Genomic DNA, 18,837 nt, shown 5'->3' with positions numbered 1-18,837 from the left:
AAGTGTTTGCTGTAGAAAGCACATTAAGGAAGCTTCAGTCAACACACTTCGAAGGGGTTAGTCAAGTAAATGGAAGTACTTGGTTAACAATGGACCTTGACAGACACCAGTACATATCTAAGCTTTCAGCTTGGCCTGTAGATGACTGAGTCATGCATGGGCATGTGACTTGCCCATGTGATTCCAATACTCCATGCTGAGCTATGATTCTACACAAGTGAGAAACTATATAAACCCCTGGGAAACCACTCCATTTTGTCTTCAGCTGGCTCAAGAGGTAGCCTCTCCACCCCCAAAGGATACCTGAAAGAAACTGAAACAAAGGACAGTAACCATGGGGGTGGGAGTGATTGCTGGACCCACACTAAAAAGAAATTAGTCTGTAAAAGAAGCTTATTGAAACATCTGAGGGTGAGATTTCATCTGTAATCACTTTCTTACTGTATTAAGCTTAGACTTCCGTGTTTTATTTTATTTTGCTTGGTAATTCATTTTGTTCTGTTATTACTTGGAACCACTTGAATCCTATTTTTTGTATTTAATAAAATCACTTTTTACTTATTAATTAACACAGAGTATGTATTAATAGCTGGGGGGCAAACAGCTGTGCATATCTCTATCAGTGTTATAGAGGGCAAACAATTTATGAGTTTACTCTGTATACACTTTATACAGGGTAAAACGGATTTGTGGTTTGGACCTCATTGGGAGTTGGATATCTGAGTGCTGTAGACAAGAGCACTTAAGCGGTTTTCAGTTAAGCCTGTGGCTTGTGGGGAATGTGGTTCAGACTTGGATGTGTGTTTGCAACAGGCAAGCATGTCTGGCTCATACCAGGCAAGGGACTGAAGTCCCAAGCTGGCAGGGAAAACAGGCTCAGGGGTAGTCTAGGCACATCAGATGGCAGTCCTAAAGGGGTTTCTGTGATCCAACCCATCACAGTGGCAATACAACTTTAAATCTCCTCTAGGTACAACCAAGACATGTTTCACAGCTAATTCAGATTTCTGTCACTTGTTAAGCTCAAAACCTGAGCTACATAACGGTGCTCAGAAATCTGATGAGGTTTAACAAAGACAAGTGCAGAGTCTTGCACTTAGGATGGAAGAATCCCATGCACTGCTACAGACTAGGGACCAAGTGGCTAGGCAGCAGTTCTGCAGAAAAGGACCTAGGGGTTACAGTGGACAAGAAGCTGGATATGAGTCAACAGTGTGCCCTTGTTGCCAAGAAGGCTAACAGCATTTTGGGGTGTATAAGGATTGAGGGACATGATCCTTCCCCTCTATTCAGCATTGGTGAGGCCTCATCTGGAGTACGCTGTCCAGTTTTGGGCCCCACACTGCAAGAAGGATGTGGAAAAATTAGAAAGAGTCCAGCGGAGGGCAACAGAAATGATTAGGGGGCTGAAGCACATGACTTATGAGGAGAGGCTGAGGGAGCTGGGATTATTTAGTCTGCAGAAGAGAAGAATGAGGGGGGATTTGATAGCTGCTTTCAACTACCTGAAAGGGGGTTCCAAAGAGGATGGCTCTAGACTGTTCTCAATGGTAGCTGATGACAGAACAAGGAGTAATGGTCTCAAGTTGCAGCGGGGGAGGTTTAGATTGGATATTAGGAAAAACCTTTTCACTAGGAGGGTGATGAAGCACTGGAATGGGAGGTGGTGGAATCTCCTTCCTTAGAGGTTTTTACGGTCACACTTAAAGCCCTGGCTGGGATGATTTAGTTGGGGATTGGTCCTGCTTTGAGCAGAGGGTTGGACTAAATGACCTCCTGAGGTCCCTTCCAACCCTGATATTCTATGATTCTGTGCTTTGGAGCACTTAATAGGCCACAGGCTGCAACCACTAATCCTGTCAATGTGTGAACAATGAAACTTTACATGAACCAAATTAAGAGAGAATACAAAAAGGTTTAGAGTGCTAAAAACACTGCCCTCTGTTTCCAAGAAATATACTATGGGAAAATTCATCAGGAGGACAGGTGGAAAATTTTAACTGTGGGGAAAACTGCATGGACCCCCTCATTTTAGGGACTTTTTAGCCATGTTTGCCGTGTTCCTCAGAATCCAAGTTATTATTGTTTAAAAATATGGGTTGAGTCCATGTTTTCCTTTCTTTGAAAAGAAAAAGCATCCCATGCAAACTGCTGCACTGCTACTGTGTTCACACACCCAAAACCAAGTGTCCAATCAACAGTCAGCAGCAGTTGCCCAGCATGGTCTGTGCCCCCTCACTTCATTCATCCCAGCAAGGTGTCAACACAAAGCCTACTAGGGAACCCATGGATGAGGCACCATGGTGGAGTGAATAGGGCAAAATGATGTGAATCTGAAGACCTGGGTTCTTATACCAGCCCTGCCACTGGCTTACTGTCTGACCCTGGGAAAGTCAATTAGGCCTCATGTAGGCTGGGGGTTAGCAAACAACCTCTTAAAAAGTTTAGTATAGTCAAGACACACTGCCTGGACTACACTATACTTTTAAAATGTGTAGCTTAACATACGAAGGATCTTCAAATCCTAGCCTAGACAAGGCCTTGGCTAGCTCTGAGTCAGTTTCCCCATGTGTAAAATGGGGATAATGATACCAATTTACATAAAGTTCATAAGATCTACAGATGAAAGATTTTATGATTTGAGTACGATTATAGGAGCACCATGAAGATAAAAACCTCTCACTTTTTATGAGTCCATTGTCAAAAGTAATGCCTAAAATGACTAATAAATTAAAGAAAGAGTATTTCTTTTTTCCTACTTGTTTGCATTGCGTATTAAACAGCACTCTGTAGTGTCAGTTTCATTATTTCCCCTCTATAATCAGTTCTGCCTATTTGTATAGGTCTTTCACACAGCAACAAGTGAGAGAAACACTTTAAAATACAAAAATATGGCTATAAAAGCATAAAAATCAGCAAGACGACTCAGGCAGGTGTGATTCCTGAAATGACTTTTAGCTCACCTTTTGAAATTTATGAGAATTCATGACAATAGACATTCTGACAACATGAAAAACATTCTGCTGAGGTTTCAGAGTAGCAGCCATGTTAGTCTGTATCTGCAAAAAGAAAAGGAGGACTTGTGGCACCTTAGAGACTAACAAATTTATTGGAGCATAAGCTTTCGTGAGCTACATCTGATGAAGTGAGCTGTAGCTCATGAAAGCTTATGCTCAAATAAATTTGTTAATCTCTAAAGTGCCACAAGTCCTCCTTTTCGTTTGCGAATACAGACTAACACGGCTGCTGCTCTGATACTTTTCTATGTTCTAACTACTGTACATCTATATTACTGGGCAAGGGACTGCTGTGGTGCCACTAGAATCTTACCCTTTGAAATTCTCTGAACATGTAAAGAAATGACAATTAGATCTAAGCACACTATCACCATTTTGCCAGGATTCCCAGGGCGATTAACCCATTTTTCCTGCCATTACACCAGCTGGCACTTTGCCGCACAGGCCTTCGCAGAGCTCACAATTGTCTATCATATCTATCTCCTGTAAAAGTAACACCTCAGTGACCCTGTCTATGCTATAATCTTCATAAATAATATCCAGCTGACATTTTTAAAACATAGGTATTCTTGTGTAAACAGGGTGACCAGATAGCATTTGTAAAAAAGCAGGGCACTATTTAGGGGGAGGAAAAAGTTGTATATATAAGACAAAGCACTTAATATCGGGTCACCTATGTCACAACCATGTTTAATGTCATGCTAACTAAAATGTCTAAGTTAACGGATTTTCTAACACAATGCTTTTTCTCAGTATGTACATGGACTGGGCTTGTATCGCAATTAGCTCACCAGGGACCTGTAATGAAGTGTACGTGCCCACTGAAAAGGAAGTAGGAAAGAAGTTAACTCCCTGCAAAGGAAGGCAGGCAGAGGACCTGCTCAGGGCTCAGGCCAGCAGTGCACACAGCACAATGGGTAAGTACCGTGGGCTTCGCACCGCTAGAATCAGAACTGGAAGGGACCTCGAGAGGTCATCTAGTCCTGACCCCTGCACTCAAGGCAGGACTAAGTATTAGCTTCACAGCCACTGCTGTGATCAGAAATGTAATGACAAAACTATACAAGACCACCAACTTGGGTACTGCCCTGAAAGCCAACCCCACTGGAGGAGCTTCCCATGTGAAGGGAATTGTTCTAGAAAAAGTTGGTGTAGAGGCTAAACAGCCAATCAGAAATAGCTTCCACCTGGACTCAACCGGGCACTCAGTTTAAAAAGGCTCTCAGACAAGATTACTTGATTCACTCTCTGTGAATCAAGTAATTTAAGGATTGAATAGATGTTTAAGGACTGAAAGAAGTCTAGGGCCTTGTCTAAATTACCAAGTTTTGTCACCAAAAACTGCTCTGTTTTGTCACCAAAAGGCATACACACTACAATGGGATTTTTGTCACGAAAAACACCCAGTTTGGAGACAAAAAACTTCCACCCCCACGAGAGACTTGTCTTTTTCCCTCCGTTTATTGTCCGCAAAGAGCCAGTGTAGACACTGCTGATTGTTTTGTCAATAGAACTGGCTTTGGCCAGTATCCTACAATGCCTGCCCTGATTGCTCTGCTCAGTGTTTTGATCTCTGGTGCCCTGCAGGCATGTGCCCCTCCTCTTTCAAAGCTCTGGGAAGCTGCTCTGTTTAAGAGCAAATCATTGGAATGCTCCTGTTCTGCCCTGCACTAGGAACACAGCAGCAGGCAGACAGCTGCTGCAGTGGGAAGGGGACAGACTGCTGTGCTGCTTTGCCATTCCTCAAATGTTGCTCTCGGCAGCTGAGGGGGCTGTGGGAGAACTCAGAATCCCAAGATGCGCAGGGATCAGCTCTTCCTTTCCACAACACTGCACTGTGGGATACATACCCACGGTGCATTGCTCACCTTGTCAATGATGGTGTCCCCTATGCGGACATGATCTGTCAACAGAGGGAGCAAGTGTGAACACCCTTTGGCGATTTTTGTTGTGTCAACCTTTGGGCGTCGACATAAGTTTTGTCAACAAAACTTGGTAGTGTAACAAGCCCTAGCAGTAGCTTCTTATCAATGACCGAAAGCTGAAGGTCCAATTTATGAAGAACATGCAAAATTTTCAGGGTTTCTTTCCTTTATTTTGCAGGATCATTTGAGTGTCACATAGACCTATTTTCATTCAGATGGCCTCATTATGATAAAGACCCTCAACATTTAATTCGTATGAAGATTAAATTTTGCATTAAACACAAGCACAAACTGGGGAGGGTGGAATTCCATGTGTTTTGATGCAAAACTACCACAGTAATGAAAATTCACAGAAAAGCTGGGCCTTGCAGGCACAAAATCAACTGAAATGAAACTGTAAAATTGTTTTATGTTAAAATTTCTCAAGGGCTTAACCTGCCCATCAGTAACCCTAGCAAGTCTAGGTTCCTCCACTTAGCAGGGAGCACAGACAGAATGAACTCAGGGCTTTATTCTACAAACACTTAATGTGTATGTAGATAATACTTAGTCCTGCCATGAATGCAGGGGACTGGACTAAATGACCTCTCGAGGTCCCTTCCAGTCCTATGATGATGTTTATGTAACTTTACTCATGAGAGCAGGCTGACCTCAGTGGGACTATTCACATGCATAAAGCTATGGGCTAAAGCTATTACAGGATTGAGGATATTATGGGTTTGTCTGCACAGATCTACTTGTTTAGATAAGTCCCTGTGTGGGCAATCCTAGATGCAGTTAGAAATGGCTTATAGCATCCACACAAAGGTTTGCACAGGTTTAGCTAAAATGGTGCAAATTTGTGCAGGCAGGCCTGAGTCTACACCCTAGCCTCCCTTACATACACAAAGAAATAAATTTAACATTGCCCTCTCCCAACTCAACAATTCTTCATCTAGACCCCACCCTAGTCTCTGCCTTAAGTACAGATTGCTAAAGGTTTGGCAAAAAGACTAGGAATTTAATATAGTGAAGGATCATAAACTCAGGATATGTCTACAGAGGGATAAAAGTATGGCTGCGGTTGGCCCGGGTCAGCTGACTTGAGCTCACAGGGCTCAGGTTGCAGGACTAAAAATTGCTGTGTAGACGTTGGGGCTTGGGATGGAACCCAAGCTCTGAGACTGTCCACCCTCACAGGGTTCCACAGCCCAAGCCTGAATACCGACTCTGCAATTTTTCAGCCCTACTGCCCGAATCAACTGACCCGGGCTAGCCAGAGATTTTTTTATCCCTGTGTAGACAAACAAAGGAGCAGTTCCTTTGTTTATGTTGGAGTTTGTTCAGAAGTTGGAGTGAGAGATCTTAAATAAATTGGGAGGCCAGCAAGATCATCATGATGGCAGTGAGAAAGTTTAATGTGGAAGAGAAAGAAGACTCAAGTATAGTCTGAAAACTAAAGTAGTTACTTTTCTTGACCTACATGAGGCATTTAGGCTTTGAAGAATGGCCTATAAAGTTCCACTGGGTAGGGTAGAGCTCACAATATGCAATTACCTGGGGGCCTGTGAAGAAAGGGCAAAGCCAATGGTTTGACTTAGGTTTCATCACTGATGTGCAGTGTTACCAGCTCCGATGCTGGGAGAAAGTAAGATGATGAAAAGATCACACAAAGAAAGATACTGTGTGTGCGCAAGTCCCATACAGTTCTGAGGTTTTGGTTTCAGTATGCTTTAATGAAGAGAAAATCAAACTCTTACCTGCCCTGTTCCAGTAAGACTATATCCTTCCATCCTAGCTTGGAGAGGTGGTATGCAATGGAGGTGCCCACGATTCCACCACCACAGATTACCACCTGTGCCTGAGCTGGCAGGGAAACGGGGGGAGGCTCTGCCGCAGATGTGGTCATGTGCCGGAAACTGGACGTGCTTCTCCATCTTGGGCTGGCTGTCCACCACCGGACATCTGACAGTAACCGAAGAAACATCCCAACGGGTGTCAGTCAGCTTTCTCGAGACACCACCTTACACACGTTAAGATGCTAGCTCACTGCCACTTCTTCTAGGGAAGGAAAAAGCAACAGATTATTATTACCACTTATCAGAAAACATGTGCACAAAGCTGTTCTTGGGAACTCAGGGGTAGGGAGGAGGAGCGTAGCGACTGGGACAATGTAATACATGATGTGCAATAAGGTATCTGAAAGCCTCTATACTGACAACTTGGGATCTTTAAATGCTGATGATTGAGTAAGCAGGAAAAGAGCCTGTGCAGACTTTGAGAGTTCTCAAAGAACAGCCTTACTACTGAAAGGAACTAGACAGATCAGGAGACTGATGAGGCCCAGAGTTTCTCTCTTCTAAATTTGGCTTAGCCCAGTAATGAGGAAGAAAACAAGATAAAGTTTTTACATATACCCAGGACGTCTGTTCCAGGTGACAAGAGCTGCAGAGAAAAGGCTCTTGCACCAACAGTGGCAAGATCATGTGATGAGAGAGAAGATGCCAATGTGAACTGAAAAGGAGGACTTGTGGCACCTTAGAGACTAACCAATTTATTTGAGCATGAGCTTTCATATTTCCCCTTGTTTTTTCCTACCCCCTTCCCCCGCCCTGCTCCTCAGACGTTCTTGTTAAACCCTGGACTTGTGCTGGAAATGGCCCACCTTGATTATCAAACACATTGTAAGGAGAGTGATCACTGTAGCTCACGAAAGCTTATGCTCTAATAAATTGGTTAGTCTCTAAGGTGCCACAAGTCCTCCTTCACTTTAGATAAGCTATTACCAACAGGAGAGTGGGGTGGGGGGAGAAAACCTTTTGAAGTGATACACTTTTATGCATCCGATGAAGTGAGCTGTAGCTCAAGAACGCTTATGCTCAAATAAACTGGTTAGTCTCTAAGGTGCCACAAGTCCTCCTTTTCTTTTTGTGAATACAGACTAACACAGCTGCTACTCTGAAATGTGAACTGAGTGGAGGGTGCAGGGAATGAAATAGAGAAAGTCGAGTCCATGAAGGACTATAGAGAATTTTTAACTGGCTTCTGAAATTAATTGGCAAAATGTGGAGTTTAAGAATGAGTGATACGTTTGTCCTTTATTTGAATGGAGAGGCACAGCCTGCACGAACTAGAATCCAGACAGCTTTGACTTGAGGCTATACAGTTGCTTCATAATGATGCTAGTTTGATCATGGATGCTGCTGAAGGCTCCTTGCTGTACAGTTAGCATTGCTCAGCTTGATACACGGTCTAGTCCCACTGCTATGATTCACACACTGGAGCTCACCAGTTATAACATTTCTCCCTTTCTTCAGTTTACCCCCAACTAGTGTTCCCTCTAATTTTCCCCACCCACGTGCAAAATGAATTTTGTTATGTACATCAATATGGAAGTGATGTGTGACATATTACCTCCAGATTGGTGCACATAACAAAATTCATGTGGTGGGGTGGGGCCAAGGAGTTTGGAGTGGGGGTGGGGGCTTAGGGCTGAGGCAGAGAATTGGAGTGCGAGAGGGTGAGGGCTCCAGCGGGGCTCCTTGGGGCTACAGTGGGGAGAAAGGACTCCCCCCCAGCAGCAGCAGCACCACCTGGACTTGGGGGGGAAGAGACACCTCTTCCCCAGCCGTGCCAGGTCCAGGCCTAGCTGAGCCAGGGGAGGGGCACCTGTCCCCTGGCCACAGCAGGTCCAGCTCCTGGGGGAGGGGTGCCTGTAGCCCGGCAGGTCAAGGCCAAGCCGGGTCAGGGCCAAGGGGCACCTCTCTCCTGGTTGGGGCAGGACTGGGTCAGGGCCAAGGTGCCTGTCCCCCAGCCGTGGCCTTACAATCTCATTTTAGACATGTCCAACAAGAGTGGACTCCAATGGAGTTTGAATTTTAATGGGAGTTGGGCTCCTACCTTAGATTTCTTTAAAGCCCCAGCCATTATTACCACCTCATAATCATGAGCATCATGCTAGAAATCACAAAAATGTAGAGCTGAAAGGAACCTGAAGAGGTCACCAAGTCCATCTCCCTGTGCTGAGGCAGAATTAAATTCATGTAGATCACCCCTGCCAGGTGTTTGTCTAACTTATTCTTCAAAGCCTCCAATGAGAGAGATTGCACAAGCTCCCTAGATAACTTGTTCCAATGCTTAACTATCCTTATAATTAAAAAAACTTTTTCCCTAATACCTAACCTAAATCTCTCTTGCTGCAAACCACGCTAATTACTTCTTGTCCTACACCTGGTGCACATGGAGATCAATTGGCCACCACCCTCTTTATAACAGCCCCTAAAGAATCTGAAAACTTATCAGGTTCCCTACACTCCCCCTCCTTGGCATCTCTACATGGAACATACCCATCTCTCTCAACCTTTCCTCTTCGGTCAGGTTTTCCAAACCGCTCTTTCTACTGCTCTCCTCCGGACTCTCAACAACTTGTTCCGGTCTTTCCTGGCGTAGCGCCCAGCAGCGGCCCCGCCGGCGGCCCCACCAGCGCCAGGAAGAGTGGCGCTGCCACTCCCCAGCTTCCACACACGAGACACCCATCAACACGCTTCCTAAAGCGACATCGCTCTTCTGTCTGCAGCAGCAGGACTCTCGACTGACGCTCCTGGCGTGACCCGCTGAGCCTGCTCGGCGGCCGCCCCCCCGGCGCGCCCCAGTCCGCAGCCGGGCGCTGACTGGCCCGCCCCAGGGGAGCGCTTTACGCTGCTCACTGCGCAGCCGCCTCCCCTAGAGCGGGGAGCCAGGCTCCGACCGGACGCGGCCGCTTCCCAGCCTGACCCCGGCTCGCGGCGCGTCTGCCGCCCCTCGCGGCTTGAGGTCAGCCGCCGACCCCGCCCCCCAGCGCCCCGGGCCCGGCCCCGGCGCCCCAGCGCCCCGACCGTCCGCGCCCCGGCGCCCCGACCGTCCGCGCCCCGGCCCCGCAGCGCCCCGGGCCCGGCCCCCCAGCGCCCCGGGCCCCGCCCCCCAGCGCTGACCCCGGCCCGGCCAGGACCCAGCCGCAGCGGGCGGGGCCGCCCCACCCCGACCGGCCCCAGGGTCACGGCGCCCAGGGTCACCTCTGCGCGCGGAAGGGGGGGTCGTTGCCTCCACTGCCGCGAGCTTCGCCAGCGCGCGACCTCCCGCACTTTACGGCTCTCGCCCACAGTACGACAACGGCGCGCGGACCAATCAAGAGCCATCCCCGTCTCCTCCAGCCCCTCCCCCTCCCGCGCCCCACGTGGGCTTGTTGCTGCTGGAGACCAGCAAGTGCGGCGGGCGGGGCCTGGGCTTCCGCTTTCAAGGCACGACGGGGGCGGGCCGGGGCCGGAGACGCAAGCGGCGCCACCACGCTGTGGGCGGGGCGAGCTGAGGCCCCGCCCCCGATGGAGGCCTGTCAGTCAGCGGGCTCCGCTGGGAAGGGGGGCAGGGCTCGGAGAGAGAGGGGGGCTGGGCGGGGCGGACATGGGGCACTGGGGGAGGGGCATGGGATGGGGAAGAAAAGGGGGGCGAAGTGGGGGCAGGGGGAAAGAGGCACTGGGGGGTGGCCCCCCCCTCCAGAGACCTCCCCCAAAGGTCTGTGTGCCCCCTAACCTCCCCCCACAGACCTCTGTGACCCCCCAGAAACCTCCCCCCACAGGTCGGTGTGCCCCCCAACCTCCCCCCAGAGACCTCCCCCCACAGACCTCTGTGACCCCCCAGAAGCCTCCCCCCACAGGTCGGTGTGCCCCCCAACCTCCCCCCAGAGACCTCCCCCCACAGGTGTCTGTACCCCCCCACCCCACTTCCAGAGACCTCCCCCCACAGGTCTGTGTGTCCGCCCCCACCCCTCCAGAGACCTCCCCCCACAGACCTCCGTGCCCCCCCCACCCCTCCAGAGACCTCCCCCCACAGATCTGTGTGCCCCCCCTCCAGAGACCTCCCCCCACAGACCTCTGTGACCCCCCTCCAGAGACCTCCCCCCACAGGTCTGTGTGTCCGCCCCCCACCCCTCCGGAGACCTCCCCCCACAGACCTCCGTGCCTCCCCACCACCCCTCCAGAGACCTCCCCCACAGATCCGTGTGCCTGTCCATCCCTCCAGAGGACCTCCCCACAGGTCTCTGTGCCCGCCCACCACCCCTTCAGAGACCCTCCCACAGGTCTGTGTGCCCACCACTCCACCGACCTCCCCCCCCAGATCTCTGTGCCCCCCGCCACCCCTCCAGAGCCCTCCCCCACAGACCTCTGGGCCCCCCGCCACCCCTCCAGAGACCTCCTCCCACAGGTCTCTGTGCCCCCCTCCGCCACCCCTCCAGAGACCTCCCCCCACAGGTCTCTGTACCCCCCCGCCATCCCTCCAGAGACCTCCCCTGGTGGCCTCCCACCAGAACGGTGCAGCACCCTGCACACCGCACCGCACCGCTTGCCCCCCACCCAGAGACCTCCTCACTGCCCACCACCCTCCTCACAGTCCCCCCATCACAGCTGCACAGCGCCCCATCGTCCTGGGGGGACTCTGCACCAAAAATTAAACGTTCTGTGCACATTTTAAAATTCTGCCAATTTTATTTGTCAATAAATCGATGTGGAGGCTCCAGCCTGGCAGTGAGGAGCAGAGGCCACTGGTTGCATGGAGGTGGGAGATCACCCTGCAGCCTCCCCACCTCGCCCCGGGACAGGGACTGGGCAGTGAGGCTGCACCCGACCCTGACACAGCGAAAGGGCCAGGCCTGCCCCAGAAACACCCTGGAGCCCTGCCCCTCTGCGCCAGGCGCACCGGGGTGGGTGAGCAGGCTCAGCCCAGCAGCAGGATCCGAGTGCAGAGGGACTTAGCGGGGGGGGGGGGGGGATCCAGCTGGGGGTAAGAGAGTTCGCTGTGGGGCAATCTGGGTGCGGGCAGCTCAGTGGGGGATCTGGATGCACAGAAGCTCTTTGGGGGTTCCAGATGCAGGGGATCCGGGTGAAGGTGTTTGGGGCTCAGTGGGGGGGGTCTAGGTGCAGGTGTTTGGGGCTCAGTGGGGACAGTGTCTGGGAGGGCACTTCAGGGTGGTACAGATGCAGGGGAGGTGGGCTTGTCAGGGTGAGGGTTCAATGGGCCTGCTTAACAGGGGAGCCCCAGCTTCTGCCAAGGGGATGCCGCAGGCTGGGCTCCAGCTTCCCCTTCTCTTCCCCATCCCATGTCCCTTCCCCACCTTTCCATCTCCTCACCAGCCTTCCCCACTGCCTCTTTCGACTGGCCCCACTTCCCCACCCCCTTCTCTTCCCCGTCTTGTACCCCTTTCCCACCGCTCTATCCTCTCCCCATCCCACCCCCTTCCTTCCCCCCTGCTCCATCCTCTCCCCATCCCACCCCCTTCCTTCCCCCCTACCCTTGCTTCCCCCCACCCCTGCCTCTCCTGCCCCCTTCTCGTGCCCCTTCCCTACATCTCCATCTCCTCCCCAACCATCCCCACCCCCTTCCTCCCCACTGCCTCTTTCTCCCAGCCCTGCCCCCGCTTTCCCTGCCCCCTTTTCTTCCCCATCCCATGCCCCTTCCCCACTGCTCCATCTCCTCCCCATCCCACCCCCTTCCTTCCCCCCTGCCTCTTTCCCCCTACCCTTGCTTCCACCCACCCCCACCTCCCCTGCCTCCTTCTCTTCCCCATCCCATGCCCCTTCCCCACTGCTCCATCTCCTCCCCAGACTTGGGGGGCAGAGGAGACACCCCCCCCCAGCACTCACCGGCAGAGCGGAGCTGGCTGGGGCCGGGTTGCCCCACTTCCCGCTGCCCAGTGATGGCAGAGTGGACCCGACCCCACAATCACGGGGCAGCGGGAAGTGGGGCGACCCAGCCCCAGCCCGCTCCACTCTGCCCCCCCTCTTTGGGGGAGGGGGAAACCACCCCCCGCCCAGCCGCCACCGAGGTGGCAGACGGGCCCTTGGCCAGAGACCAGCACAGCCGAGCGCCATGGGTTCCTGGAGAGAACCAAGCAGCGGGACAGCTTGCTGCTGGCTCCTCTTTCCGGGTTACACCGAGAACTGGGAGCAGGCGCTCACCCTCAGGGCAGACTCCCGCCACCACCCTGAGAAGATGGACCCTCCTAGGGAAGAAGCAAGAGGGCTGCCCAGCCAAACCTTAGCCACCTGCTACCAGGGGCCCTGGGCTAGAATCCAGGGTAGAGAGAGGCACTGAGTTCACCTCCGTGGGGTTGCCAACTTTCTAATGGCACAAAACGGAACACCATTGCCCCTGCCCTTGTTTGAGGCCCCACCCCTGCTTGCTCCATCCCCCCTCCCTCTGTCCCTCGCTCTCCCCTCACCATCACTCACTTTCACTGGGCAGCAGTGTGGGAGAGGGGTGAGGGCTCTGGGGTGGTCCAGGGTGCAGGATGTTGGAGTGCAGGGGGGGTGAGGACTGCGGGTGCAGGCTCCAGGTGGGGCCAGAGATGAGGGGTTTGTGGTGTAGGAGGGGGCTAGAAGCTGGGGCCAAGGAGTTTGGAGTGCAGGAGGTAACATTAATACCAAAAATTTTACCTCAGATGGGTGTTTACAAGTATCTTTATGATACCCTGCCCTGTGTGCTGGGATATCTGAAGGTGGCAGCTTGGAAGTGCTGCTCGACTCAGTCTGCTGAGCCCAGGGGCATCTAAGGGGTCAGCTTGGGAGTGCTGATTAACCCCGTCCTCTCAGACGCGCTCTGTTAATGTGCGTGTGTGTTCGTCTGACTCTGGGCTGGAGGAACCCAGCCCTGGGGAACCTAGGTCCTGCAGGAACTCCATTGGGAGGGGACTTGCAGAAGGGAGAAGCAGAACTCCATATGAGAACACAAGTGACACAAGCAGGACCCCCCCCCAGAAGAGTAACCCTAGTAAATGAGCGAACCCCAAAGTAACAGGCAAATCTGGTAACACTCCCAGACACTTCTTCTCCACCCACTCTCAGCCTTCCAGCTCTCCAGCCCTCACCTCTCTTGGGCAGAGACGCGCGTCTCTCTCCCTCCTGAGCAGAGTATTTCCAGGCTGCACAGTTCTCGCCCGACACTGTATTTCCCAGCAAGTTAGGCTGCCTAAGCAGGCCTTCTTTGCCCTCTCGAAGGATATAAAGAACGAAATTGGCACAGTTAAACTACCACACAGCTCTTTCTAAGCAAGCACATTTATTCTTAAGGTAAAAATGTCAGAGAGAACATTTATTAGCAGCACGCTTACTGGAGAGCACACCCCAACCACAGTAAAGAGTCAGGCAGGCGAACAGTCCTTCAAACCCACCCAGGGTCCTTCCGTGGTGACGGATTCTTCATAGCACCTTTTCCTCAGAACAAGAACCCCCAGGAATCTGAATGATTCCTTTATACAGGCGTGTGGTCTTTGATCTTGTTCTAAACTTGTTTGCATCTAATAAGCAGCACACATATTTAAGCTTAAGTGCTGGTTTTAAGCAGAGAGAATAGGAGAAATCTTTCCGTGTCACCCAAACAACAAAGAGAAAGTTCTTCAGCCATGGCCCAGAATTCCTTGCTGACTGGGTGAAGACACAGGCAGTGAAGAACCAGTCAGGCTGAAGAGATTTTGTACTGCACCGACTGCCCTTCCGGGCTCTCTCCCCTGCCTCTTTCTGCTCTTTGGGGAGGATGACAGCACGAACCTCACTCTGGAAGCTTTGCTGCTTTAACTAGGCCAGCAGCAAAACCACCCCTAGCAGGGGCGTAGGTTTATCAGTATAAAAGTGCTTATTGTTACTTCTGATTCTGGTGCAGGGAAGTGAAATGAGCTAGAACAGGGGTTCTCACAACACATTTTTCGGTGGCTGCACCAACACTTTCCTAAAATACTTTTAACAGCTTTAGGAAAAATAAATATGCACATATAGACATCCAAACCGTTGTAATTTAGTTATGAAGGTTTATTTGTTTTTTTTTTTTGCATGCTCAATAATAAAAATAATGCTGTGAAAAGGGATATTTGCTTGTTTGCTAATATAACTTTTCCCAGCAAGCCCCAGGACAAATTAAGCCCTGGATAGTGGGGTTGGAGGGGAAATCAGTGGGGGCCAGGGGCAATGGGGGGCTGGATGCAGGGCTGGGGCAGGTAGCAGGGACGAGGAGCGATGTGCGTGGATAGTGAGTTCAGCGACCAGAGCCAGGGGTTGGTAGTTGTGTGGCTGGAAATCAGTGCCCGCACCTAGAGCCCGGGGCAGGTGCTGCTCAGCAGGAGCCGGGAACTGTGGCTTGACATCTAGGGCCAGCACCTACTGCTGCATGGCCAAGGCTGGGGATTGGCACCCGGGGCCAGCACGCCCCGGAGCCTGGGTCAGCACCCACAGCCAGGCCTGGGGTGCTGGCACCTGGTACCAGCAGTCACTGCAGCATGGCTGAAGCTAGGGGTCGGTGGCTCAGGGTTGGAGCCCACAACCATACAGCAAGGGGTCGGAACCCATCACCAGGGATCTGCACCAGGGGCTGGTGCCCGCTGGAGTCTGGGTTTGGCAGCCAGGGCCAAAGCCTGTAGTCAGCAGCCAGGGCCAGGGATCCACAGCTGAGGCCGGTGCCAGGGGTCAGCGGCCACTGCTGGGGATTGGTGCCCAGGACCAGTACCTGCGGAAGCTCAGGGTGGCACCCAATGCCACACAGCCAGGGCAAGGGGTTGGTGTTCAGGGTTAGTGTCTTGGGTCAGTGGCTAGGGTTGGAACTTGTGGCCAGGGGTTAGCATTGCACAGCCAGAGCCAGGGATCAGAGCCTGCTTCCGCGTGGCCACGTGTTGGAGCCTGAAGCCCCAAGGGCCTGGCCGCAGGCTGGGGCTGCGCGGTCAGAGCTGGGGGTCAGTACCTGAAACATCGCAGCTGGAGCCAGGAGTTGGTGCCCGAAGCCCCATAGCTGGAGCCCTGGTCTGCGCAGCCATGCTCCCCAAGTCCTGCCACCTGAGCCCGCTGCCCAACCACCCCGGCGTGGAAGCCTGAGCCCCACAGTGCACCCTACAGTAGGTCAGGAACTCACCTTGCTCCTTCAGTGCTGTGCCCCACCTGTCTCCAGAGGAGGTGCAGGGTAGCACATGCAGAAGCAAGAGGAAGGAAGGGAGCGGGACTGATACTTCCCCCTCATCCCAGTCACCACCCAGGTGATCTGTGGCCATATGAAAAGCCCCTGGTGGCCGCATTTGAGAAACATGGAGCTAGAGGAGTAAAACTGCATCAGCACTAGGGCTGTTCCCAGCAAAACTGTTGGTTACAAAATAATAATCACACCCCTAACAGACATAGCTCTGCTGGTAAAACAAGCTCTGCCAGCCTATGGCTCAGTCTTCAGGCCTCAGACACCAAACCTGGGCAGGTAGAGTCAGGCTCACTTGTGTTTGAGGTGGACTGCAGGGCTTCCTCCATCATGTTCGGAATGGCCAGGCAAGCTGGGTTCCCCACCCAGCTGGCTGCTAGGTGGTGTGGGCCCAAGCCAGCTGGCAGTGACTTGCCTCAGAGTTCCTGTGCTAAGAATCCAGCTTTGGACAGGACACTCTGGGCAGCACGAGAAAGGAGAGGATTCCCTGCAGCTCGCATCTGGTGTTCCCATTTTTCCTGAGGGAGCCAGATTCAGGTCTGGATCAGGAGAGCCTAGTGGGCCTCCCCCTGCTCTCCCCATGAAGGGGCCAGGGGCTGATCCTGTGCCCCCTTAAAAGCTTCCCAAATGAGTTTTTCCTCCACAGCTTCCCACTTCTCCTCCTTCCCCTTTAGAATCCACCCCTCACAAGGAGTAGAAGCATCTAGTTCAGTCTCTGCTTTTCTTGCCTCATTCAGACAAGTGCTTGTATTGTGGAGACTCCCCATGGTGATTTGCTACTCGCCACGAGAGAAAGAACCTGCAGTGTAGCGTAGACAGTAACATTGCTCCTTCAAGGGTTTTGCAGACAGTTGGGGTTCCTAATGGCTGAGACCATGCAGTCTGTCTCATCCTGCGTGGCTTCTAAGGAGTGATTTATGGCAGAGAGGTGGCAAGTTTGAAGGAATTGATTTTAAATTACTCTCTCTAAGATAGCAGTCCCTGAGTAGGCACTCATTACTCATCTAGTCTTTATGCGTGCAGATAAAGCCATTAATTTCAATCAGGACACGGGATCAGCCCCCTAGTAATTCAGTGTGCACTGCTTATTTATATTAGTATACTTTGTTTTAGTAAATCATGTTAGTATTTGGGATTTCAGAGTTGATGGTTAGAATTCTGCCCTTGGATGGGAACTGCACAAGTGCAGAATTTAGCCTTTGGGGAACAGACTAGAGTTTCAGAACTAACTTGCCCTGCTCCTTCCTGTGTTTCACCTGTGCTATGGACAGATGGCTTCAGCTTCCAGGGCTGTCAATCCCACTCCTATCACACCCTTGGCTTCAACACTTCAAGAGAGTCAGAACAGCACAGTATTACACAGGAGGCTTTTTGGTTTAGAACTTATTTTAAAATAGCCATTTAAAAATGCCCAAATCTGTTAAGTTACCGGGACTACAGTTCAGTGTCTGACTCTCAAGAGGGTAGACAGGATCCTCATGGATGTTTTTGCAGCATCAAGAGAAAAGAAAAAGGGGCTAACAAACCGAAAAATGTCCAGACATACTGCTGGAGAACTAGGAGACAGAAGTCTGTGGGGCGAGTGTCAGTACTCCCAGGCTGTATACATAGTGTATAGCACACACGCAGCATGAACAGCCAGTGTCCTGCATTCTCATTTGGTTCACTGGAATGTAACAGACGAATTGGTCTGGGAATTTGGCTTCCCTACTTAGTGCACTGACTGCCAGTTCAAACGTGCTGGGACTCGTATCATAGGAGAACACGGACTGCCTGATATGCCTTGAGTTGACAACCAACACTTTTCCGAACTATCAGTTTTAGCAAACCTGCTCCTCCCCTTGTTTATAGCTTGGGTCTGTATAAATTAACTCTATTTAGCCACAAAAAGTTACATATTCCAGTTTACCAAGAGAAGGAGGCGGGTGGTGGTGGTCAGGGACTCTCTCCTCAGTGGGACTGAGTCATCTATCTGCCGCCCCGACCAGGAAAACTGAGAAGTCTGCTGCTTGCCAGGAGCTAAGATTCACGATGTGACGGAGAGACTGCCGAGACTCATCAAGCCATTGGATCACTACCCCTTCCTGCTTCTCCACGTGGGCACCAATGATACTGCCAAGAATGACCTTGAGCGGATCACTGCAGACTAGGTGGCTCTGGGAAGAAGTATAAAGGAGTTTGAGGCGCAAGTGGTGTTCTCGTCCATCCTCCCCGTGGAAGGAGAAGGCCTGGGTAGAGACTGTCGAATTGTGGAAGTCAACGAATGGCTACACAGGTGGTGTCGAAGAGAAGGCTTTGGATTCTTTGACCATGGGATGGTGTTCCAAGAAGGAGGAGTGCTAGGAAGAGATGGACTCCACCTAACAAAGAGAGGGAAGAGCATCTTCGCAAGCTGGCTGGCTAACCTAGTGAGGAGGGCTTTAAACTAGGTTCACCAGGGGAAGGAGACCAAAGCCCTGAAGTAAGTGGGGAAGTGGGATACCAGGAGGAAGCACGAGCAGGAGCGCGTGAGAGGGGAGGGCTCCTGCCTCATACTGAGAAAGAGGAGCGATCAGCGGGTTATCTCAAGTGCCTATACACAAATGCACGAAACCTGGGAAACAAGCAGGGAGAACTGGAAGTCCTGGCACAGTCAGGGAATTATGATGTGATTGGAATAACAGAGACTTGGTGGGGTAACTCACATGACTGGAGTACTGTCATGGATGGATATAAGCTGTTCAGGAAGGACAGGCAGGGCAGAAAAGGTGGGGGAGTTGCACTGTATGTAAGAGAGCAGTATGACTGCTCAGAGCTCAAGTATGAAACTGCAGAAAAACCTGAGAGTCTCGGGATTAAGTTAGGAAGTGTGAGCAACAAGGGTGATGTCGTGGTGGGAGTCTACTATAGACCACCGGACCAGGGGAATGAGGTGGACGAGGCTTTCTTCCGGCAACTCG

At 51.6% G+C, this 18,837-nt stretch overlaps 1 protein-coding gene across 7 annotated transcripts in view; it reads right to left on the bottom strand.

The window, feature by feature from the left end:
* The window catches only part of PDPR (pyruvate dehydrogenase phosphatase regulatory subunit), a 68,137-nt gene extending 58,073 nt beyond the window's left edge, over positions 1-10,064 (bottom strand). The window contains exons 1-2 of one of the 7 annotated variants that reach the window (XM_084645088.1): positions 9,973-10,064; positions 6,682-6,982 (exon numbers count right to left, since the gene is read on the bottom strand). In XM_084645088.1, the coding sequence (XP_084501214.1) occupies positions 6,682-6,908 (227 nt within the window). In that variant the 5' untranslated portion in view covers positions 6,909-6,982; positions 9,973-10,064. Of the gene's footprint in view, positions 1-6,681; positions 6,983-9,267; positions 9,708-9,972 lie in introns of those variants that run through there. The other 6 variants (XM_084645089.1, XM_084645092.1, XM_084645084.1 and 3 more) reach the window with 6 other exon arrangements.
* Between the last annotated feature and the right edge of the window lie 8,773 nt (positions 10,065-18,837).

The sequence above is a fragment of the Lepidochelys olivacea genome (assembly GCF_965140295.1).
Source record: "Lepidochelys olivacea isolate rLepOli2 genome assembly, chromosome: 12".
Taxonomy (NCBI): Eukaryota; Metazoa; Chordata; order Testudines; family Cheloniidae; genus Lepidochelys; species Lepidochelys olivacea.
The sequence above is the reverse complement of the archived record's forward strand: the minus strand, read 5'-3'. Positions and strand labels throughout refer to the sequence as shown.